This window comes from Parasteatoda tepidariorum, chromosome 8 (genome assembly GCF_043381705.1).
Source record: "Parasteatoda tepidariorum isolate YZ-2023 chromosome 8, CAS_Ptep_4.0, whole genome shotgun sequence".
NCBI classification, from domain to species: domain Eukaryota; kingdom Metazoa; phylum Arthropoda; class Arachnida; order Araneae; family Theridiidae; genus Parasteatoda; species Parasteatoda tepidariorum.
In genome coordinates, this window is record NC_092211.1 from 35,231,091 (window position 1) to 35,258,295 (window position 27,205).

At 26.7% G+C, this 27,205-nt stretch overlaps 1 protein-coding gene across 1 annotated transcript in view; it reads right to left on the reverse strand.

Moving 5' to 3' along the window:
* LOC107455980 (cell adhesion molecule Dscam1-like) overlaps positions 1–27,205 on the reverse strand; it is a 428,665-nt gene that overhangs the window by 246,999 nt on the left and 154,461 nt on the right. The window contains exon 6 of the mRNA XM_071184630.1: positions 18,203–18,472. Coding sequence (XP_071040731.1) covers positions 18,203–18,472 — 270 coding nt within the window. The remainder of the gene's footprint in view (positions 1–18,202; positions 18,473–27,205) is intronic.

Here is a 27,205-nt window from a genome sequence, read left to right on the forward strand (position 1 = left end):
AGTCGATGTGTGAGAGCTCGCATTGTCATGATGAAGAATGATTCGCCTGTTCTTCTGCTTTTTTCGAATTTCTCCGATGACTTCTGGCAAACAAATGGTCGTGTACCATTCAGAATCGACCATCCTGCGTTGCTCTAACGCCGCTGTTGCCACATGACCTTTAATGCTGAAAAAACTGGCAATCATTTGTTTCGATGTGCTTCTTCGTCGAACAACTTTTGTTGGTTTTGCCTCGTCTTGGAAGACCCATACAGTTGATTGCTGTTTTGTTTCCGGCTCATATGCATAGATTCATTATTCGTCACCTGTGTAGATGTTATACACAGCCTTTGATGTACCTTGAACGTATTTTTCCAACATTTCCTTGCACCAATCGACACGAGCCTTTTTTTGAGCGTTTGTCAGATTATGCGGGATCCAACGCGAACAAATTTTTTTTACGCTCAAATGTTCATGCAATATTTTATTGATGCTAGTCATACTAATGTCCAAAGACGCCTCTATCTCACGGTATGTCACATGACGATCTTGCTTTATCAGTTCACGCACAGCATCGATCTTTTCTGGCACAACAACGGCATTTTATGTAACATAATGGGATTCGTCCTGGATCGAACATCGACCACGATTAAATTCGTTATACCAATTTTTACAGAGTTGTAGGAAGGCGCTTTATCGCTGAATAAAGAATTAAGTTCATTGAAGAACTCTTGTCTTGACAATCCACGTCGAAAGTTATGAAAAATAATGGCACGAAAATGTTCACGATTCAGCTCCCTTTTTTGAAAGAGAAGAACTTTTCAATTTACTGTCAGCAACACAAATGAAACTATAATGGTAAATCGTCTGCTGAATTTATGTTTAAAAATATCAAACTTTCGATTAAAATCGTCTGCGGTCACCTAGCAACACTTACTGTTGCCAAGGCCAGAAATATAAATAGCAACCCTTGTAATTATCTCGGACGAAAGTTGAGAGAAGTTGAAAATGTCTGCTACGTTTTAGTCTCGATAGTTTTACTATTTCTAAAGTAAAAATTTGAAATCTTTCACGAGTTTTCATCACAGTAGTTTTACTATCTCTAACGACAAACTTAAAATCATCTTCTGCATTTTAGTCACAGAAGTCTCATTATCTCTAACGACAAAATTTTAAAGCATCTACTGCTTTTTAATCTCGGTAAACCTACTATTTCTACCGACAAAGTTTGAAATCTTCTGATACATTTTGGTCACAGTTTTGTAGAAAAGAAAAAAGTGCACCGAGCTATTGAAAATAATAAACTAATAATTCCAATGACTCCGATTTTTCTAGAATAAGGATTGATTTTCTCTCATTTTTTACAATTATATTTGGTCATTTTAATTAAAAGAAAATATTTTGTTCAAACATTACATTCATAATTTTAAAGCTTTTCATATAACAATTCATTTATGATTTTACCGTTCTTCATCATTATTTATACCGTTGAATGCTGAAACCAATTTTGAATGCTTCTTATACTTTTTTCAATGTGCATTTCATCTTGCAACGTATCACACTAGTATTGGTAAAAACACAATAATAATAGTAGCATTCCTTAGCTAAATGGCTTATGCAATTTCACACTTTAAACTAAGTACAGAAGGAAATTTAGGTGTTGGAAAAAACTTAGCAGGGGAAGTAAATTTTAACGTTTTAGCATCAGAAGTAAATTTAAAAGTTTTTTAAAAAATCTATGAATTTTAGATGTTTTAAACTTCTAAAAATGTTTGTATTTACTTTGCATAAATTATAATTCATAGTCTTGAAGAAAGTAAGAGTCGAAAGAACCCAAAAACTCAATTATTTAAGCTGAAAACAAATATTTAATGTGCTTCAGCTATCCATAGGAAAGACGTGTTACATAAAAATTTAAAAGAAAAATCACAACCATAGAGATATTTTTAAAGCAGCTATTTAACATTTTAGTAAAAATGTTCCTTTCAAAGCAAAATAACAGAAACTAAAAATTTATGAATCAAAATTTCTGTTAAATTTTATTAAACAAATCATAAAATCTGCTCTTTTTTAAAATCATTTGCTTTTCAAATATAATTTATGTTGCAATTTCTGCGTTTTATTTTGAAACTGCAATTTTAAGAACATAAATTATTAACAAATATTGTTGTGTATATTAGGCAATTTCAAATACGTTTGACAACGTTGGATATTTTCAATGCTATTTGTTGAAAGTCAGGTTACATTACCAATTAAAATATATATTTGTAATGTACTTTGATAAATAGTGTATTGTAGCTTTGTAGGTTTCTTACTGGAAATATAAGCAAAAAAACTGATTTAAGGATTTTATAGGTAACACATTAAATTAAAATTCCTGGTCACATTAAATGCATTTTATCTTTTTCTGGGCTCATGTTAGCTTATACTCTCATTAAATGTAATTTAAGATTTAAAGTACTCAAAGTTTTTAGTGAACTTAGTCGATATTCGTAAAATGTAAAACAATTAAAAATCGGTGTTTTACATATTTTAATTAATTTTATTCTATGGGGGAAATTATGATTAAAAATTAGATTTCAATTAGTTTCATCTTATGCACAAGAAAAGATGAAGCATTTATTGAAGAATAAATTTCTATGCTATTTACATGAGCTCACTTATACTAGTATATTATTTACATTTAAATTAATATTCAGGAGAAGCGTAATTAATTTGTATTAGCATAGAAGATCTCAAGCATATCCAGTTTAAACTTAATTAATAATACCATAAATGTAATTATTCCTTGAAAAATGAGGTCTTTTGTTAAGATGGAATATATAAAGATAAGTACATATTTAAAATAAATAAAAATTAATGATTCAATAAGTTTGAAATCAAAATGGTAAGCAAATAAAGAGAATAGTCTACTAGACTACATGGTTAAAAGGAACAAATGAATCGATAATGATATTCGAGCGTGAGAACTATCTGCTGTGTCCAAGCCATTGAAGCATAATGTAATAATGCCTAATGTACTGGGTAAATATAATTATTTACTTTACGGACTATTGCTAGATTATTATAAGCTTATCAAATGATTTAATAGTATTCTAAGTAATTTCCATCCCAAGAAGTTTGCCTTTTACAATTACGAGTGTTTTTAGTTAGCATTATAGATTGATTAGTATTTGCACCAAATTATTATATTATGAAGTGTGCACATATTTTATCCTAAAATGATGCATATATATTTAAATTAACTTCCAAATCTTTTTTTAAGGAGCCTTTTTGTAATTGAAAAGAGCATTTTAACAACTTACCGAACTTGGTAAATGCCAGAAATATATTTTTTTTATAAAACGAAAAAATTAAATGCTAAAAAATAGTTGTGATAAAAATTATTCAAAATGCTAGCCTATTTCAATTATTTTTGTTTCTAAAAATTATTATTTCATTAAAAGCATATAGATTTAAAAAAAAAACAAATAAAAGAAATTTTTGACTTAGGTTTAATTGCCTTCGCAATGTTCAATTAAATTAAAAGTTTCCTTATGAAAGTTAATAACGAAAAATGAATTAATAATTCATTTAAATTCTCTTGGTCTTTAATATTATTAATTAAAGAGGATTTAAATGAATTTATGCGACCAAGGGACTTTAAATGAGTTTATCAGTCTTTATTACTTACCCGAAGACATCTAAGTAAATTATAAAACATGTACAATAAATTTCATAAGAATTGGAAACATTTTATAGAATGATTCCACTTAATAGGAAATAACCAGAATAGTTAATCTATGAGAATACACCTTATATTTATAATCTATAAATAAATCTTATATAATCTGTAAGAATAATTACCTTAGACTTATAATCTATAATCTAATATAATGTATACGAACTATTACCTTAATATTTTTATGAACAAGTTTCGAAATTGAAAAAATAAATCAAGGTTTTCTTACTCACAACTCTTAATTTATTCTTAACGAATTAAGTAATTTAAGTGAACTATTTTTTCTCGCATATACACTCTAAAAAATTCAATTCCGGATCAAATTAAGGTATAAAGTACCGGTACCTTGGGTGCATCATCCTTAAAATTCATTTTACTGCAAAGTCAGTTTTTATCGTAAAATAATACCTCGTAATTTTTACAGTAGTATTTATTTAAATAGAGTGATTCAGTGATTATACGGTAATTATTACTATAAAAATTACATTATATCATACTTTTTGCTCAGTAATATGTTGTGATAAAGGTAGAGTTTAGTGTACCATAATATGCTAATCTTACCATAATAAGATACGGAAATTTTTTACAGTGTACTTCTATTTGCATCGTATAATAAAAAATCTAACATAACAATTTAGAAATTAGTTGTTTCAACACAGGTAACTCGAAATACTCATATTTAATATATATATATATATATATATATATTAAATATGAGTATTTCGAGTTACCTGTGTTGAAACAACTAATTTCNGGCTGGAATGATGCCGACTGGGGACGTATAATCTTTAGCGACGAATCCCGCTTCCAACTGTGTCCTGACGATCATCGAAGACGTGTTTGGAGACGCACAAGGCAGAGGGGGGATCCTGCCTTCACTATTGCACGATACATCGGCCCTCAACAAGGCATTATGATCTGGGGTGCCATTTCCTTTGACAACCGAACCCCTTTTGTCGTCATTAGAGGCACACTTACTGCACAGCGGGGTGCGTCGACGATATCCTAAGACCTGTTTTGCTACCGTTCCTTTTGCAGCGCCCTGGGCTGGTTTTTCTAACCGGGCAATGCCAGACCTCATACGGCACGTGTTGCTATGAACTGTCTGCAAGCTTGTCAAACTCTTCCTTGGCCTGCCATATCGCCAGATCTCTCTCCCATCGAGCATGTCTGGGATATGATGGGAAGGCGATTGCATCTGGCAAGGAATGTTGATGACCTCGTTCGACAATTAGATCGAATTTGGAAGGAAATACCGCAAGAGACGATCCGGGAGCTTTATCGGTCTATGTCGCGCCGTGTGGCAGCTTGTATCCAGGTTAGAGGCGGGTCAACATCTTATTGAACTTGTTACTGTAACTCTGCAATAAATTATTCAATTGTTCTGAAATTCTAATCATTTACTATTCTGTACATTGTCTTCCTATCCACCAATTTTCGTTTCAATCGGACAACTCCTTCTTGGTACATCGATTTTTTTGTTATAGAGTGTATATATATATATATATATATACAATTTATTTCAAACATTAGGCATCAGTTCATATAAATTGTTTACCATGATTAATTAGATAATTATTGCTTTGTTTAAGAATCTTACATAATTATTATTTATTATAAAATAATAAAAAGTAACCATAGTTTCTGATGGAAGATATTTTTAAGCAGAAAGAAAGCATCGTTTCTATAAATGTTTTTTAAAGATAGTATTTTACAAATTCTTTATTAACGTTTAATAAAGCAAAATATAAAAGATGCAAAAGTGTTTAAAGAAAATAAGTTTGTTTAAAAATGCATTCATGACTTTATTCGATTTTTGTTTGCCTCACGTAGATTTGTTTTGTTTAAAAAAGAATAAAAAAATATATTAGTATGTATTAAAATACATTTTTTACATTTTAATAGAAACGAAATTATCTTATTAAGAATATTTTTAACGATTGCATTTAGTTAAAGTCGGCGTTAAGGTTTGATATATATCGCAAAATTTGAATTTATTTCTACTTTTAGTTACGAACTTATTTGGATTTAAGTTGTTCACAAAATCCAGTTAATCATTCGCCATGTTTAATTAACTCTCTTTGTCTGTTTTTATTAAAAAATAAGAGTAAAAAATTACCTTAGTTTCTGTTAAAAAAACTTTCTCTAAACAGAAAATAAAACAGCATCATCTCATGCTGAAATATTTTTAAATATACATTCGATGGTATATTACTTATTTTCTTTATTTTAGAAATATCGAGAAAACACACTTATCTTCAAAGGAACGAAAATTCTGAGTTTATGAATATTTAATACGAATGGAAGGCTGTTTTTATGTTTCTTATGTATATGAAAAACTGCTTAAAAATTGATGTTTTATATATATTGCTAGAATCGAACATGAATCTCTTAATGCTGATGAAATATTTATTTCTTCTCTTAAATGTATTACAAATATGATATTTTAGAAGAGATAAGTATCATAAAATAAATTAAATTATGTTTAATGTATCACTTTTAAACTAAAGTATGATTGTGGAGTAATTTTTGTATTCATGAGTCTCAAAATTCAAGGGGCGAAAATTTAATTGTAGTTAATGTATTTGGAAATCTCGACACTTAGGAAAACATTTCAAATGTGACGCAGTACATTTAGAAGCAAAAAAAAAATTAAATCCATGAAAAAAATTTTGAAGTTAAATACTTAAAAGAAAAAGTAACTTAAATACTTATTTTAAACGACAGAACTACAGTATTAAGAAATTTTATGTCTTATTTAATTTTATTGTTCGAAATCTAAATTAATCGTGTTTAAACGTTTAAGCTAAAAAAAGCATAATTAGTCCTTTACTTTAATTCGATAAATAATTAAATTTTCAAATTTTCTTGTAAGCGATATTTTGGGAACAATAAACATTGATTAGGAAAAATTTTAATTTTTATTTTCAACGAGTATTATCGTATACGATATTATCATAGATATTTGGTTAAATAATATATTGATGCATGCAAAAATATTATAAGTTCTCCACATTGAGATAATATTTTAATGCATATTAAAATATCGATGTACAGTGCGCAAAACAAAAAATGGACCACACTGAATAACGTTTAATTTAACAATCGGATCTTCAAGTTCTACGACTCAATGGTTTGAAGGGGTGACCTCAAATATACTAGTTAATTAGAGCAGACAATACTTTAAGTTGGGAAATCAGACACAAAATCCTACTTTTTCTGAATAAACATATCTTTTTTTCAGCGAATTCTGATTTCTATCTCCAGGAATATAGGGAGTAGCTACAGTCTTTTTTTCCAATACCCACCTGTGTTAACATTTTTCGTCAATTCAGGTATTTACAAGACAGATTTGTTGACCTCTCTTTCAAGGGCACAATATTAGGTGGTCCATCGTTGCTCCCACAGTAAGGACAGGTAGTACAGAGAAGGAAAGAACATCCATGCCTTGCCCGGGATTCGAACCCAAAACCTTTCTGATGCAAGGGCAGTTCCCTAACCCCTTCACAGGCCAGTGGGCAAGGTAGCTACAATCTGAGAAATACGATTCCCTTAGTTAAGTCAGGAGAGCGATCCAATCCATTAATGCTATTTTTACTTTTTCCGTATTTTGCTGTATCACGAGAACTTTTTAAGCGAATTTAAAAAATTTTCCAAGTAATTATAAAATTTGTTTGTCCAAACATAATTCCCTTCAAAAAATTTATTTCTCTGAGTATGAATTTATTTTACTATTTCATTTAATAATTGTCGACAAATTTTGGAATTGAAAGGTGTTCACTTTTATTTCTTGAAATAATTACTCAATGTTTGTTTCTAGTATCGAAAAAAAACGTTTAACTTCTTACCGTGTTTCTTAGTTTTACCGAAGCGGAACTGGATTGTAACAGAACAGCTTGTATTCTAACTTGATCACAATCTGAATTCAGTCTAATAAAACATATAAACTTTAGTGTTCAAAGTAGATCCCATTTACTTAAAAAGAATAATCATTTTCTTTACATAATATATTAAGCTTCGTTTCAAAACGTATTCTGGTTGCCTTTGAAACACAAAATATAAGAAATCATAATTAGAAATTCAACTCATTTTACTTTTTAATGCACTAAAGAGCGTCATTGCTTTAGATATTTTTTGAAACAAAAAAGATGTCATTTAGTCTGCTCATACTATGTGTTAAACCATAACATGATTAGATATCAGGCATGATTAGTAGCCTAAGAATAGCAAATTGAACTTTGAAGTTGTAAAGAATAGTATTATTACTTTGAAATAATTAAACACAATACAAATTATTTTTAAATAAAACAAAATTTTCTTAATTACTTTAAATGTTTTCAATGATATTCCATTTCTAATGTAGAGGAATAAGAATAAAAATAAAAATTATCCATAAATGAACATTAAGAACGTCTTTAATTTAGGAAATTATCAATAGGTTTGGCTTTAAATTATCCAGGGATTTTTTTTAAAAATTTATTGTAGAACACTAATAATTCTTAAGGTATACGACTGGGTTCGACGACTGGTTTTTCTTTGTTTGAAAATTGCGTTCATTAAAATTTTAATTACTTTTGGCAAAACATGGGTTCTAAATTTATAAATCTAAATAATGAGAATAAGAATTTGCAAATTTGAGCATAAAAACTACATTTATATCGTGCTAATAGCTCTACAATGAACTGTAAAGCATAAATGTCAAAATAATTTTTTCTACATCAATGATATGATTACCTGATTTTCTAAAGGAAACTCTTTAAAAGAGTTAAAATATATTATAAATTAGAACTAGATATATTAGCGAATATTGATTTTTTAATATCAACATGCAAAATTTCACAGTATTCGACAATCAATTTGTTTTGTAATGTATGTTCGCGTAAAAAGACTATTTAAGCCATTAATTTGGTAATTTTTCCGATCATCTGATACTGGTTTACTAGAAATTTTGAATTTCCAAATAGTACTTCTTATGACCTCACATTTAGAGAAAAATACAAAACAGAAAAGTAAATTTTACTGCATTTTATCAAAATCAATACCAAAGCGATTCTGTATAAATTACCGGGCTTTTTGATTATACCTTAGATTCATAATCATGGTCATATTCTGTTTTTTCTCACATCATCGTTTTGTTTTGGAAAAGACATTCTAAGTACGTTTCGGCTGCCAGCAGGCAAGAACACAGCTAAAACTTCCATTTTAAAGGTCTGAGAGCAAAATCTTAAAGACCAGCTAATACTATACAATAAATCCAATGAACAAAAGTTCAAATATAGACTAAAGAAATCATAATGTTGGTCGAAATTACAGATTTTAATCCAGTCGACTATCCTAAATTAAATTATGTTTAATGTATCNTGGTTTTTCTTTGTTCGAAAATAGCATTCATTAAAATTTTAATTACTTTTGGCAAACATGGATCCTAAATTTATAAATCTATATATTGAGAATAAAAATTTGCAAATTTGAGCATAAAAACTACATTTATATCGCGCTAATAGCTCTACAATGAACTGTAAAGCATAAATGTCAAAATAGTTTTTGCTACATCAATAATATGATTACCTAGTTTTCTAAAGAAAAATCTTTGAAAAGAGATTAAATATATTATAAATTAGAACTAAATATATTAGTGAAAATTAATTTTTTTAAGATCAACATGTAAAGTTTCAAATTATTCTACAATGAATTCGTTTTGTAATGCATATTCGCGTAAAAAGTCTCTGAAAAAAAAGCTCCAGTAAAATTACCGAACTCTATGATGGTAATGACATCTCTGGTTTAAAAAAAGAAAAAGAAGACATTACTGGTTAATAAAACAAATTATACTTCTTATGACCACATTTAGTGAAAAATACAAAGCTGTAACGCATTAATATCCTGAAAAGAAGAAACAACATTATCAAAGCGATTCTGTAAAAATTACCGGGCTATTTGGTTATACCTTAGATTCATAAATTTGAGCATATTCTGGTGTTTCTCACATAGTCGTGTGGGAACGAGGAATAGCGTTCCTACATTTTTACGGAACCAAAGACAACATCAAAACAATCAGAAGATAAAAATAAACACTTTTATTTTCCGGGAAAATGATAGAGTCACAAAAGCTGCGTGACTAACTTAAAAATAAATTCAAATTAAAATTAGAGTATAACAGAGTAGTAGTAGTTTTGTGGTTTTACAAATGTATATATATATTGGAGAAAATGTGCGATGAATAATTATGACATCAGTATCCTGCAGTCAGTTGCAGTTAATTTCTGACAGCAGAGAGAATATCAGGATGAGAGGTCGCAGGTTCGGTATTCCGATCCCTAGGTCTGATCTAGCGAACTCTACAGTCGTTTTGCTTTGGAAAGTGCATTCAAAGTACGTTTCGGCTACCAGCAGGGAAGAACACAATTAAAACTTCCATTTTAAGGGTCAGAGAGCAAAATCTTAAAAGATCATCTAATGCTATACAATAAATCTAATGAACAAAAGTTCAAATATAGACTAAAGAAATCATAACATTGATCGAAATTACAGATTTTCATCCGGCCAGATACCGTATATGGGATAAATTGCAATTCATGATTTTTATCAAATCTCTTATTTCTAAAATTGGATTTTCCCAATGTAACCATGACTAAGGACAAAACTTAGAAAACAGCTTTAACCACTTTTTTCCATCGAGGATAACTACCAACAAAACAGACTGTGCTTAGATATACAGTCATTTATCTGATCTAGCTCTGACTTAGTTTAACATTACTTGTTTAGTAAAAACATTTATTAATTTACTAAATTCCTTTCTTTTCAAAATTAAAAGAATTTATTTGATTATAAAAATACACAAGTAGTTTTAAAATATCTTTCCATTCAAAACCTATCTGTTTTCAAACAAAAAAACAACGCTTGCGAACATTTAAAAGAGTGCAATTATTATAAGCTGAAAACTTTACGCATGAGGATTAAAACTGCAAAGAAAATTCTAGACTAAGAAAATGAGATGGCAATTACTGTTTCACTATGCAGCTTGAAATAAAACATCTAGACATAAGTCATAAGCAAGAGTTCAGTTAATTACTGATTTTTCAAACTTAAAATATATCAAAGAGTATAATTTTAAAGATATATTAATTCATTTACAGAAGTTTATGCACTTTTAAACGATAAATATATTCAATGAAATTCTCATAAAATATAAAATTTTCTGTTTGGACTTCATCTTTAAAATATTTTAGTCACTTTTCCCATTTACCGAAATCCCTCAAACGTAATATGAGTTTAATACCTTGCCTTTGATAAGAATGTTGTTTGAACAGTTGAGTAATAAGAAATTGGAGAAATCCCAATAATCATGAAAACATCATCAAGTTTTAAAATTTCAAGCGAAATTGACTTTTGAATTAAAATGAAATTCATGTATTTCCATCCAAGTATTTGAAATGCGTTTTGAGATTAACATTAAAGGAAAAGATTAGGATGAAATGATTTAAATATTAGAAGCAATACTAGTTACTACTTTATAATTAATGAAAAGTATAACTGTATGCTAATTATGCATATATTTATTTTAGACCTTTTGGATTTGAGCATAAAATGCTAATAATTACCTTTTATGAATTAACTATAGAAGCATATATCTGTAAAAGCAATTTTAAAGGCTCAATCAAAGATATTAAAATAAATACTACACTGTAAAAACTGTTGTGTAATATCTAACTGAATATGCTGTTGATTAATCCAAAAAATTATGTGAAAAAACACTTTATTTCTGTTTAACACCAAATCGAGCTTTCATATACAATTTAAAGTGCGTAATTTAAATCTAAACACTAATATTGTAATAAGTTTGCACTTAACACTCGTTAATTCACACCAAATGAGAATTACTTTTACTTCCAAAAACGCAGATGTTAGCGAGCTTTGAATATCTTCTGTAGATTGTTTATATTTAAATACAAGCTGGTTTGACTTATTAAAAGTCTTTGACGCTGCTACACATCAACCAAAACAAAAGGTTGAATATGGTAACAAAGGTAAAATATGGATGTACGCGCACTGTAAAAACTAAGGTGTATTATTTCTCCCAATTTGATGTTGAACAACCCTAAAAATTGCGTGAAGCGACACTTTTCTTTCAAATTAGCACCAAATCGAGTTTTCATATGCGATTCAAAAGGACGTATAGAAGCTCTAAATACCAAAAATGCAAGAATGATCACTCATCTTTACATTATACTATTAATGCTTTCGATTTCGAAAACTCCTACTCTTGGCTCGTTTTGTTTTCGTTTATAATTGTTTATTATCGAAGCTGAGTTAGCAAGTACTTGAGGATGTCTTCTATGTTGCTATTTATCTGTAGATCTTCTGTCGCTTTTTCACCATTAAAAATATGTATGTTACTTAAGTTGCTTAATAAGGATATTTATTTTTTAATTTTCGTGTCTCTGGGAAATATATTAAGTAATTTTATAATATATAATATCTATCCACTTCTGTTTTGCTAAGCCTTGTTCAATTTCGTCATAATACCTTCTCTGTAACCTGTATTTTTGATTTACAAACTCATTTTGTTTTAAGAATTAGTGCATATACGCATCCTGATAACTGATTCTTACTTTAGATAGTATTGTAAAAATGACTTTACTGCTTTTTATATGAATCATATCTTTCTTTAATTATAAATTGTACTATTATTAATAAACAGGCATGGTGGTTGTAGGTTCAAATTTTACACCGAGTAGTGTAAAAGAACATTCTGTGTGTTTCACAGCACCAGGAACTGTCCTTTTGTTTTGGTGTCTTAGAACACTTAATGAAACTCTACTTTGGTCTAAAGCAGTTGCCACAGTTTTTGGTGGTCAGATACTAAAAAAATTTTTACATTGTAAGAAAATGATATTTTAAACCTTAATGAAATTATTTTTTGAATCACAACGTGAGTGATTTACTTTCATAAAATAAGGATATAAATTACAATCAAATAAATTTCGATAAAATAGTTGTCCCCTGAGACTTGATGACTGCGAGGCAATAAACTATTTACATTTATTTTTTATGAAAAATGCGTCATTGATGTTTGACATTCAATTCCATTTGTATAAAAGAATCAGAAAATAAAGCAACTGTACTTTCAGCATACAAATGCAGATTAATATACACTAATAAACACAATTATCATAATGATTCTCGATATAAGAGTCAGGAATAAGAGGTGTAATTTACGATTAAAATATTTTATTGCTTAAACTATATCCATTTTGGAAAATTTAAAAGGTATTCACGTTTTTTATTTATTAAAGATTCAGATTTATATTAATATGCAAGACGTAATATAGCCATTATTCTGTTCTTGAAGATCTGCGAATAGGTAGTGAACTTCATCTTTTTATGGAAATGTTTGATTCTTGAATTGAATCCCATTTAAAAGAAAAAGAAGAATTTAGCGTATTTTTAAAATGAATAATAGATTTTGCTTTTCAAATAGTATTTCTTAAAAATTAATGATTCTTACCTTTCGAATGAAATGCGTTGTAAAATAATTTCACTGAACATATCTATGAATTTTCGATATGCATTAAAATACAAGGCGGACTAATATTAATATTGTAAAAATAGAAATTTCTTTTTAATCTACTTTCTTCAGTTGATTGTTTTCCACAGGTTTCAAACATTAAGGCTTTATAGGGCAAAAATATTGCAGCTTTACGCAAAATATTGCCATGTGAATGTTTATAAGCAAAGAATTGCCTGAAATAAAATATCCCTCTTGTGGAAAATTTGCATAAATATCTGTTGCAACGGATACGAGGACTTAGGAAAATATATTATGTGGAAAATATATTTCATATCACAATACCATTTTCTTTTTAACTTATGTCCTCCCTATATCTTTTTGTTTCAGTTTAAAAAAACAGTTTAGAATATTACAATAATATATTTAAGTTATAATGCTTGATATGTTTAGATATGGCATCATTGCTACTATAACTTTAAAATACGTTTACAAAATGGATTGAAAGGTAATAGTTTATTTTTTCAGAAAATACTTGAGGTCTTGAAGTATCATTAAAGACTCATTAAAGTTCCATTTAAACCTACTTAGCATGATATAGGTTGCGCAAACTATGGAATATATTGTAATATTTCAGATGCGACAAGTTAAGGGATCTTCTTACTGTGGAATCTGCTTCGTGAACTTTAAAATAGTATTAAGACTTCGTGTTAAATATTTGACAATGTACAAAAACAATATTAGAGAATATAGAAAAAGTGTCTACGTCCTGAAAAAGGCAAAATGTGTTACATTTTCAAAACTATGTAATTCATGAGAAAAATACAGCAGCAATAACAGGGATTAAAAAAATCATGTTCTCATAATATTTTTTTTTAATCTATCATAAATATGAGTCTGTTGTTTACTTTAAAAATGCATTGTATCTATTCAGAAAATGTATTTACCTAGTGTATCCTAATAAAACAGTAAAATATTATCGTAATTATTCAAAATTATGTATCTTAATTATAAAAACACTATGAGGAACAAAACGCATGAAACGCAATTTTTAAAAAACGGTTTTAAGAATAAAATTTGTAAAGCATGGAAGAAAATTTATTCGAAAGAATAAAAAAGATGTACAATTAGTTGGCTAACAGAATGTAAGCAGGTAGTACGATAAAATAATGTCAAAACATTTCCATAAAAGTTTTTTTTTATTTTAATTAGTTAAAAAAACGTTTTGAGATTTTATTAAAATTTTTATTATTTTCTAAAATGAAGACATAAACACAAATTGTTTTATTTTTATTTATTAATCTATTATGCAGTTAATGTTTATTAAGATTTTTCTTCTAAAAACATTTTTATGCTGTTCTATTATGCCTCTGGATACCACAATGTCTTAAGATTTTTAAGTCGATCGCTGATAATAAGAAACATTTTAGATATTTGAAATTTATTTAAACAAATATTAAAAATATTGAAATGAAAAATATTAAAATTTTACATGAAAAATATTAACTATACCCTTTTTATAATTAGGCTAAAAGTATCAAAAAGGTCGGAAATATTAAATTTAAAATCAAAGGTAGAATGGAATCTTGAGAAAATTAAAATTCAAAAGTGCTGGCATCAATCAAAGGAAATTTTTGAATGGCCTGAAATAGTTGAATGGCCATAAATTAACATTCAGAGTTCAAAATATCTCTTTTTTTTAATTTATTCTTTCGAAATGAAAAAATGATTCATACTTCTGTGGAAAATTAAACATAATCCTTTTTTTAAAAAAAAATTTAATTCTATTACTTTAATAAATTCCATTTCTTTAACTTTATTACATAAATCTTAATTCTATCAAATTTCTTAGTTATGAAAACTTAATTACAACTGGGTTTTTTTCTAGTTTAAAGTCCATTTCGTATTTTGATTTACATTGGACTATAACTGCGATAAGCACCTATAATGTAAATGATATTGCTAAAAAAATAATGAGTATATTATTTTAAATTAAATTATAAAAAAAAATTAAGTAATTTGTCTTAATTGAAGGAAAGTGTTTTATTAATAGCAATAAAAGGCTAAGTACTTAAGGGGCCAAATATTAAAAAATATATTGGAAAAGATTACTCATAATTCATTTGTTTATTTCCCTTTTTTTTTGCTTTGAATTTAAAAATTTTCATTTTTGTGTAACATTACTGTACTAATAATTATGACTGAAATTAATATTCATTACAAGAAATTTTTTATAGCTCAAGAGCTAGTATTTTTAAAATTAAAATCTTAAAACTATGAAAAATATTCATGAAATATATTTTTAAACGTACTGGCATTATAAAAGGAAAGAGTGAAGCATTAATCGGGGCTACTTTTCCACATAATATAATCAAAACATTAAATTGATATCAAATATAGAATTCAGTGTTTATTACGTGTTCAGGAGCTTTTACTGAGCAGAAAAAACTAAGTCATGCTCCTGGGAATCGAAAAAAAAATTTATTTCCCGAAAATGTATTACAAATTCATAAATTATGCTTCTTTATACAAAAAGAAATCAAATTTTTATTATTGTAATTATCTTATACCTTTTAATTAATGTTCACTTTAAAAGTTAATTTACATGTAACCAGCATTTAACTATAATTTTAGATGGTTATATAGATGATAATAATTAATATAATAATTAGATTATATATTTTGAAAACATAAAAGTTTGCACCCAAATTTTGGATAATTAAGATCGTTTTATAATTTTAAATTATTCACATAAAATTAATATAGTATAAAATTAATTTTTTTTCATTAATTTATATGCAGAATTTCTTTACGAAAAAAGGTTTATTCATCAAGGAAAAGCAAAATACGTTTCAGACAAAACAATACATAACATATAAAGAAAAAATTATTTTTAATTACTCGATTTACAAAATTATTTATTAGATTTTTTACAAATGTTTACTTTCATTTTTAAAATATTCTTATTTAAAAAAGCATATAACAAACCATCAATGAAAAAAAAAATCATTAATTAATCTGAAATTTCAACTAAAATTTTATGACATTATTACAATATTGAGCTCTCAAACTCCCCAAAAATTTCTCATTCCTTGACAACATTTTGACAACTTTATTCTTTTCTATAAGACACAAAACTTTATTTTACTCGTCAACTATTAAACAATGAAAGCGACCACATAAATATGTTTTACTTTCTTCAAACGTCACGCATTAAATTCATCGTAAGCGGTATAAAGCAGTAACTTCAAAGCTGTGTTCTAAGTTGAATGAAATATTTTTCGGGGTTACGTGTGGTACATTTGTGAGAACGAAGCATGATTAATTATTGCATATTAACACGCAAATATTCGTGCAAGCATTTTACTAAACCTAAAGCTTTCATGTTAATTTGATTTATGAGTAGGCTTGCGAACAACTTTAAATACTTAGAGTTTAAAACTTAATTTTGGTGCTTCATTACATCGATATGCCGTGTTCATTAATTTTTCGTGTATAATTTTAACTTTTTAATTAAATTCATTAAATGAATTAGAGAATTTTAAAGAAAACTGCTTAAAATTCCATACAAACTTGGAATTATTTCATTTAGCTTTTCTCACAAGCGTTAAGGACCATTGCGTCTCTTTTTTTCGACTTATTTACGTTTCTATTTTTTAATATTCTATTTTTTAAATTTTTTTCTATTTAGCAATAAAACAAAAGTGCACAAAAAGATCATGTTTTCAATATTGTGTTTAAAATTTAAGATTTTATTTTGATGTGAATGTAAGGATTCAGCTACAATTTTTATCGATTTACTTTTAAGATATAAGCTGTCTTTTTGACAACATCGAACAAGTCAAAAGTAAGTTTGAATTTTGTTAGTGATTTAATTTTGAAAAAAAAATATTTTCAGTAAGATTTAATAATTTTAATTTGAAAAAAACATTTACTAGTTGATAATTTAAACAAACGATGAATTGGTAAATTTTAGTATTTTAAGTTTAAAAAATGTTCCGTTTCGTTTCAGCAAAATATAACAAAAATTTCAACATATCAACAAAATATTTTTCTTCTTCTAAATACCACTTATATGTTTAATACTTTAAATTGCAATTTTTTCCAGCACCTGTCAGTATTATATACAATCATCGAAAAATAATTAATACTATATCAAACACTATTTATTTTATATATTTTTTTCATGGTTTTAGTAACTTTAGTATGCTATTCTTAATTACTTAAATACCCGTGTTCTTCAATATATTGTATGAGGTATAATATTCAACAGACATTTATTTTCTTATTTAAATTTAAGTACTAGGACAAATTGCATATAAGTAAGCATCATTCTCTCCATTTTATCATGTTATTTTCTTAGTAATTATAAAGAGTACTGGTAAAATATAGACCACATTAGTCATTTTAATTATGTATATTACCTCTGTCTTGATAAGGTAAAGGATAACTTATTAAAAAAATATAAGTTATCCTTTTACATTCATCTCCTGCTTTGTTTATATACGTTTTTTATACATACAAATAATACTTTGGTTATACTAGAAATTTAATTATGTATATTACCTCAGTCTTGATATGGTAAAGAATAACTTACGATTAAAAAAATATAAGTTATCATTTTATCTCCATCTCCTACTTTGCTTATATACGTTTTTTATGCATACAAAAAATACTTTGGTTGTACTAGAAATTTAATTATGTATATTACCTCTGTCTTGATATGGTAAAGGATAACTTATGATTAAAGAAATATAAGTTATCCTTTTATCTTCATCTTCTGCTTTGCTTATATGCCTTTTTTATGCATACAAAAATTACTTTGGCTATACTAGAAATTTGATTAAGTTACAAAAATGAAATATTTTTTACAGTCTATATTTTTTATACGATGACATAGTCTTCAAAGTATTACAAAATGATGAGAATAACATTTTTGACAATTGCCAAATAACTCGTTTAGCTTTTTTTTTTAAACATTTTAAATTAATCACCTCCTAGTAACAGAGCACCAGATGCTTGAGCAGAATCAAAGTGGTTATGGGCGAAGCATTGATAGACACCTCTGTCGTCACGTATCACAGAGTTGATGGACAAGACATCTGTTCCCAATACTCTCACTCTCTCATTGGTTACCACTGGTCGCAAATTCTTGGTCCAAGTAACTCCATAGAGAGGGAAGCCGGAAACAGTGCAATTGAAATGTGTAGCTTGGCCAACTGAGATTGTTTGCTGTGATGGACTGACCCTCACTTGAATGGGAACTGGAATTAAATAAAAAAAATGATTTTGTCAGCCCGCATTTCCTCTAATATGTCATAAATCAGAATAATTATTTAAAATTGATTTAATACTCGTCGGTAATTTACTTACGGAATACAAAGAACTTCTGTAAAATCAAGTTGAATTCTAAATTTTCAATACTTGAGAAATGAATGTTAAATTTACTTAATATGATGGTGTAACTGAAATACATATTTTCCATTACACAAGATATTCCTGTATTGATGCTACGAATGAAAAAATTAACTTTTCAAAATATACTTTCCGATATTTTGTGACCCTCACTTGATTGGGAACTGGAATTAAATAAAAAATGATTTTGTAAGCACGTATTTCCTCTGTTATATCATAAATCAGAATAATTATTTAAAATTGATTTAATACTTGTCGGTAATTCATCTACGGAATACAAAGAACTTTTATAAAATCAAGTTGAATTCTAAATTTTCAACACTTGAGAAATGAATGTTAAATTTACTTAATATGCTAGTATAACTGAAATACACATTTTCCATTATACAGGCAAGATATTCCTGTCTTGATGTTACGAACGAAAAAATTAACTTTTCAAAATATACTTTCTGATATTTTGAAATGTGAGTATTTTGAAATGAAGATATTTTGAATTTCTTATATTTTGAAATGTGAATATTTTGAATTTCTTACATTTTGAAATGTCTTTCTTATAATAAAAAATGCGTGCAGCGAAATGTTCCAATTTTATAATCTGTTTCTGCTTGTCAAGCACATTTTTACTCATTTATATTTTTAAAATAAACATTTTCAGTTGTACTTGCACAATACTTCTGTCTTGATATGGCGAAAACAAGTGAAATTTTCAGAATGCTTAATGTTTTTATTTTGCTGTGGAATTTTTAACTTTGTTAGCAATTCAATAAGGCTTGTGAAGCATTATTACTCCCATCAATGTAAAATAATGTTAAAAACTTATAAGGTATACTTTTATCTTCATTTTCTTTGTTTATATATGTTTTTATATATACAAAAATTACTTTGGTTACATTATATTTATCATAACCATTTATTTAATTTTTTCTCTTTCACCAAAATCGTTTCATACCTTTGCACTTCTTACTTATTTATTTTTTTCTTATTTATTTTTATTACTTGTTATTGTTAAAATATTTTTTACATAATACATAACTATTTCACTGATTAGAATAACGTTTGCTTAAAATTTTTAAAAGAAATAATTGATACATTTTAAATACAACAAATTACTCATGACACCTTAGTTATAAATTTCTTATTATAATCTAGAACTCTAAATAACTAATTCATTTTAAGTTTTCTCATTAGTTTTAGCGTTTACCTTTCTTAGACTAACATTTCAAGGAAAAAGAAGTACAGAAAATAAAAATAATTTTATGCATGTCTTTTTACTGCCTATCAACAATAGGCTTTAGAAAAAAAGTTTAAAAAAAGTATTTAAAATGGTAATATTTAAGTAAACCAAAAATTTAGAAACTTTTTTTGATATATAATGCAAAAATATTCAGAACGAAAATAAAAAAGAATTATACTTTGTTTGCTTACAAAATAAAATATAGTTTATACTACTTTAGAAAGATATTTTCGTTATATATAATGCTTTTGCAGCTTTTATGCTTTTTTTTCTCTAAAATATTTAGCAATTAAAAATTATGCCAAAAATAATTAAAACAACATATTTATTTTAGATATTTTAGAATTTTAAATTACAAAAAAAATCTTCTTTAGTTTTTCCACCTATTTAAAACTATTTCTTAAAATTTTTATTTTGCTGATTTTGTAAAAAAATTCAAATAAAAACCAACTCTCTTAACATATTATATTTACTTTTGAATTACTATGTTAGACAAAATTTGCTAGTTTATTTTGATATAAAAATTTTAATGGACAATGCTTTGTAATAACTAGCTGTAAAAAAATTTATAAAATTTTTAGAAACAATATATGGAAAAGTCTAGAAAATAGAAAAAGAAACCTGACTAATATTATTAATGTTTTTTATAATTCACTTGAACTAAGTACGTATTTCCAAAAATTTTCAAATAGTTAACATCATTTTATGGCTTCCATGTTTTAATATCTCTTAGAAAATAAAGAAAATAAGTGCCTATATTATCTAAACACATCTCCCAATTTTAATTTAAAAACTGTTTTTACATTAAGTTAATTTTTAGTGATGAACACTTACTATATTAATTATTAACAAAAAAATCAAACAGTTTCTGAAAAAATAATTCATGAAATCATATGAGTTCTTTGATTAATGTTTGAAATATCTATAAATTTAACACATATTTTTAGCAATTTTAATAAAATTTCGTCTGGTTTATCTCCTTTTAATGCCAAAATAATTTTACTTCGAAATCTGTTTTTCGGAGAAAACAAACAGCCCATAATTTAGACTCCGCCACTGATTGCTTTAAGATAACTTTACCGCAAATCAATTTTCACTTACAAGCGCTCTGCAGAAATAGTGGCTCTCTAATTAGTTTTAGGTAAATTTCTGTAAAATAAATATGTTTAACATTTTGTTGGATTCAAAAATAATAATATCGAAATTACGATATCTTGAATGGTACGTAGACTAATTTGCTTAAAAACATGCTGTTGTGATGTCAATTTCAATTAACTTAAAACAAAATGGAATAAAAACTATAGATAAAAAACATGTTTCCCACAGGTCAGTTCTTTACTTATAAATGTCATGCTTACTAATTAATATTAGGCAAAGTTCTACAAAAAATTATTCTATCATTCTGGTTCATTTAGTGATAATAAGTAAAATGCTAATGGTGAGAGTAAGATAAATATTTTTAAGTCTTACATAGAATATTAAAATAAATACATAAGATTACGATAAATATTTTCAGTTAAGAAGAGTATTAAATTTATTATTTTTTTTTTAAAAATTGATCGGAAAATAATTAATACGTTTTACTCAGAGTAAAAACTCATTAAAAAATTTAGCAGCAACTTATAACAGTCTTTGCTCAAATTATAATAATTTATTTCACATAGAATTTCAATATCCAGTTTTGATACTTCAAGCTGATATATATATATATAAGTTATCCTTTTATCTTCATCTCCTGCTTTGCTTTTATACGTTTTTTATGCGTACAAAAATTACTTTGGTTATACTAGAAATTTAATTATGTATACTACCTCTGTCTTGATATGGTAAAGGATAACTTATGATTAAAAAAATATAAGTTATCCTTTTATCTTCCTCTACTGCTTNATATATATAGGGCGCATCTACTTTTGTTTTTCTATTATTATTTAAATTAATTTGTGTTCAACATGAATTTCAGGAATTAAATGAATACTCGAAAATAGTTTTCGAGTTCAATTACAATAACATGAAGTTAGAAAATATCAGGTTATCAATAACAAGGCGTCCAGCCAGCCAAGAACAATGATTTGCAATATCTCCTGAACTAAAACTTTACGCTTACAAACAGCAATATTATATCTGTTTTGATGAAATATAATAATTTACCACACAAAAATATTCATTTATTCAAACAAACAAAAGACCCGAGAATAATTTAAGCAGGCACCTGCTGAATTTTATTCATATTGTGATTTTTGTTTGGTATTACGACATGTTATTGAATACTGAGAGTAACTGAATAAACTTGAATTATTTCACTGTGGCTGAAAATAAATTTGAGGGAGACATTTTTCCCTTATAAGAATCAATATTTGAAAAAAAATTATAAGTATATAAGGAAAATAAGAAAATTTATTTTTAAAGATTTTTAATGAAAAGCAAATGATTTGAAACAAAAATTCAAAACTATTCATGTATGGTGCCTAATGTATCGAAATATTAATTTACTAATGTAAATTTCCTTTCTGCTCACTACTTAAATTGAATATCTGACTTTATACATTTAACATTCGAAACTTTTTCAACATTGTTTGTAAACTGTAAATAAAAACTCAAGAAATTTAAAATAAATATCAATATTATTCTCCACAATTTTCTTACGAAAATTTAATTGTGTATGATTTTCGAAAAGAAAATAATATAGCATTCATGGTCTAAGCCAATGAAAAGATTATTTGATGAATGTTGTTCCCATAAAGCTTAAATTTATCTGAAATTATACCGTTTTAGACAAAGACGTTATATATTAATTTTTCATTATTGCGTTTAAAATGTTATATCAACTTCTGACAATCGCATTCCTAAAAGCTTTCGCTTAACAAATAGACAATAAGACAAATAGACAATGTAATTTTAACATATTAATTGAAAGTTTATTTCACATCATAAACAGCACTTTTTTAAAAAAAAGGTATCTTTATCTCTTACATCATTGAATGATTTTGTAATCTTTTAACGTAGAATTTATTGTACTTGATGTAAAAAAGAACTCAAAATTGACAAAGTATTAGTTTATTTTAATGACAAAATTAGCCAAGTAGATTTAAAAATATAAGTTTAATATAAATTATATGAAATCCATCTAAATAACATAATTTTGCATACATTTTTATTATTTTATTATCAATGCTACAGTGTATCAAAATTTGACCAAATATTGATAATTTGTTATATTTTTATGTTTTCAAGAATGTAAATAATATTATTTTTATGAGAAAGTATTCAATAAAAATTATACTTGAAAAGTAAGGGTTTTAGTTACTTGAACATAACTGCAGATGGTGGAATAATAAAATACACAATATATGGAATTAAAAACTCCAATGAAAAACTTAATCTAGACAGAAAATTTCAATATCCAGTGAAAATTTCCTATATTCTATAAAGCTATTTTATTGTAGTCGAGTTTCTACATTCTTTGAAATAATTTCCGTGCAGTCAAGTTTCTTCATTATTTAAAACAATTCAAGTGTACTAGAGTTCCTACGTTCTTTAAAATAATCTCAGTGTAGTCGAGTTCTAACATTCTTTAAAATAATTTCTCTGCAGTCGAGTTTCTACATTCCTTAAAATAATGCCCGTGGAGTTGAATTTCTACATTATTTAAACTAATTTCTGAGTTTCGACATTCTGTAGAATAATTTCTGTGTAATTGAGTTTCTTTATTACATGAAGGAATTATTTCCTGTCAGACGATATCTAAGTCGTATTAAAAATTTCTAAATAATCAACGAATTTCGATAATCTATGAAAAATTTCTATTTGGTCAAATTTCTTTAATCTTCATTAAATTTCTTCATTCTGCGAATTCATCAATTACGCTTATCAATTATACACCCAGCAAATCCCTTCGCTTCACCTTAACAGTACTTGATCACATATGCCCCTAATGACAGAAGAAATGACATTAAAACGACCAGAGAAATACATATTTCTCAACCATCACAATTGCCTTTACGGTTAATATCTCTTTTATTTTATTACAATATTGCTTATTTTTACTTGATTTTCACTAGTAAACCCTATTTGACTTTATTTTGGAGGGAGAAAGGTAGGAAAATGATTTAAAGAAATATTTTTAAATAATCATTTTAATTTATTTTCCAATATATTCCAATCTGCAGCTTCATTAATACATATTGACCAGGGATGTTTCAAAGTTTATTAAATTACAGTGGTAAAAACTTTTTTTAATAGTTAATGTGTATTAAAGTTATAGCTTAAAATGTTTGATAGTTTATAAAACTTATTCTCTTTTTGGAGATTCATGAGATTCACGGCTGTATTATTTGTGTAAAAACTAATAAATGCTCAGTAAATTAAAATTTGTTTGAAGAATTGTGTGCCTACACGCCTACTACTGATTGCATCAAAGCGAAAGACGCAATTCAATTACTTAGGTTAAAACGAGATATTAATGTTTTCCTTTTGAGTGCAATTATAGATAAAAGCTAATATTTCGCAGGGGAGTAATTAACGAAAGTAAGAGCTCTTAAATTAATTTAAATGCAAAATATGTTCAAAGTTGGAACTTTCGTAATAAATGTGACTTTTAAACATTTCACGGGGTACTTAGTAAATTAGCTTAAATATATTGGATTAAATTTTAAATGTAAAATTCTCAAAACAAAACTATAATTGAACAATTCAAATACATAGTACTTACATTTTAACATTTTGTTTTAATCCATATTTTCATTACAAGTAACTAACGGTTGCAAAAGACGGTTATTATAAAAGAAGAAAATGCTTTAAATATTGAATTCCTGTTAATAGCGATTGAAATATGTACATTTATATTTGAATCTTGTCCAGCCTATTTTTCTTTAAAAAAATAATAAATTTGCTTAGCACAAAAATCATTAAAAAATCTATGAATATTTCAGAAAACAATTGCTGTTAGAAAGTGTATAATTTTATCTATGCATTATTCAATTTATTTCTTCAGACCTTTTTCTCATTTCTTTTTCTTTAAGGATATACCTTGTAAGGATATTTTTCGGAAAACTCGAAAACTAGTGAAATTTAATATGAAAATGCATTAAAGTTTTATAAAAATGATGATAACAAAAAGTTAATGATCCAAACTGAACGTTATGATTGAATAAGAATTGCAGCATGATATTTCGAAAATTACGTAGCAAAATGCACCTTTAACAAGTATAATTTATATAGTATAATCCCCTGCATTAGCAATACAGGTTTCTCGCTGTTTAAAATGCATCTAAAGGGGCAATAAATACGTCCCACTCATCTTTACTAGTTTTAAAATCCAGTAAATAAAAGATGTTTTCAGATAAAATTCTTGAAAATTTGTTCAAATCAACTTTTAGTTTATTTTTGGCAGTAATCAGAAGTAGCGAACGACAAGTATTGAAACTGCTGTAGTTGCTACTTTTTTTCGTAGTTTGCAATGTACTTTTTTTAAGAAAGTAGTATAGTGAGTAGTGCGATGCAAATATGCAGTAATTTGTAGTGATTCTTGGCAACTACTTTTAACGATAGTTTAGAAAAGAAACAGTGTTCTAATGCAACTAATTTTTCTAATTTGATAGGTACTAATCTTGACAGGTCCGTCAACGAATGCAATGAAAATGATCCTGAGGAATGACCCTGAATCAACTTTTAATTTATTTTTGGCAGTAATCAGAAGTAGTGAACTACAAGTATTGAAACTGCTGTAGTTGCTTTTTTTTCATAGTTTGCAATGTATTTTTTTACAGAAAGTAGTATAGTGAGTAGTGCGATACAAATATGCAGTAATTTGTAGTGATTCTTGGCAACTACTCTTAACGATAGTTTAGAAAAGAAACAGTGTTGTAATGCAACTGATTTTTCTAATTTGATAGATCTTCTGATTTTTCTAATTTGATAATCTTCATAGGTCCGTCAACGGATACAATTAAAATGACCCTGAAGCTACAGCTGAGCGTTAACAGAAATTACGTTTTTAAAATATATTTATAACTAATATTTAAACTAGCCATTGTGAAAAATCGATAATTAATTACCTTGGTCACACTTTTACATGTGAATGTACGCTCGTGAAACATTGCTGTTTTTTTAAAGGAAATCTGTTTTTGATGTACTTAATTTTTAGAGCAAATAAAATAAAAGAGCATGAAACAAGAGCATGAAAAAGAGCATGAAAAATATCAAGTATTTGATAATGTCGCATTTCTTAAATTAAAAAGAATTAAAAAGTTGAAGGTTAAATGAATGAATTCAAAAAAAAGAGTGTCACAATAACGAAACTGGCTCATGAAAACTTGAATAAATATTTTTTAACACATATGTAATATATATCATATTTAGTGCATCTTATATAATGTATGTCTTCGAATGTAATGTCTTCGTACGTAAGTTATGTCTTATATTTAATATAAGCCAATTTCTTATTTAAAACCATTTTGAACAACTTTGGACCTTAAGTTCTCCTGCAAAATTAGTTTCCATAAAGTGGTGAAACAGTTACTGCAATTCCAAAGTATTTTGTAGTCACTACATTTAAAAAAATATTTCTAGCTATAGTTAAATACATTTGCAATACATTTTCATTGTAGTAAATTTACAAAATAATGTAGCTCTTCAGACCACTAATTATTTGCATAACATTACTTTACCAAATAAAGCATTAAAACAGTATATTTATTTAAGAAATAACTTGTACATACTTTTAAGAAATTGAATTGTATTGTATTGATTTATTAGACATTAATTAAATTTTTTGGAGCATGTAATAACCTAATATTATGCAATTTCGGTCTTAAAGCGATATTTCGCAAATTTTAATTACTGATCAAAATAAACCTTCCCTATCTTTGCGAACACGTTTCTCAGGTGCACTTTTAATTGAAACATAGCTCAATTTAAGACGTAGTTTAAATTGAAGCAAAAATGCATGATAGTATGATCAACTAATATTTTTTTATTTTTGTTCAAATCAGTTTAAAAATATCCAGTAAATAAATGATATTTTCTTTAATATATTTTGAAAATTTATAAAAGTCTACTTTTAGCTCATTATTTAGCTTAAACTTATTTTGCCGAATGAAGTATTTGGACATCGTATTTTTACTTAAGAAATAACTGGTAAGTACTTTTCAAAAAATTGAACATAAAAAAGGAAAGTTTATTGATTTAATAGACATTAGATGAATATTTTGAAAACGGCAAGGCCTTAAATCATGCAAATTTGGTCTTAATTCAATATATATTAAATATTGATATTTTTCAAATTTAAATTGCATAACAGATCTAGTTAATCCCTCCATACCCTTAATTACATATTACTATGGTGTAATTT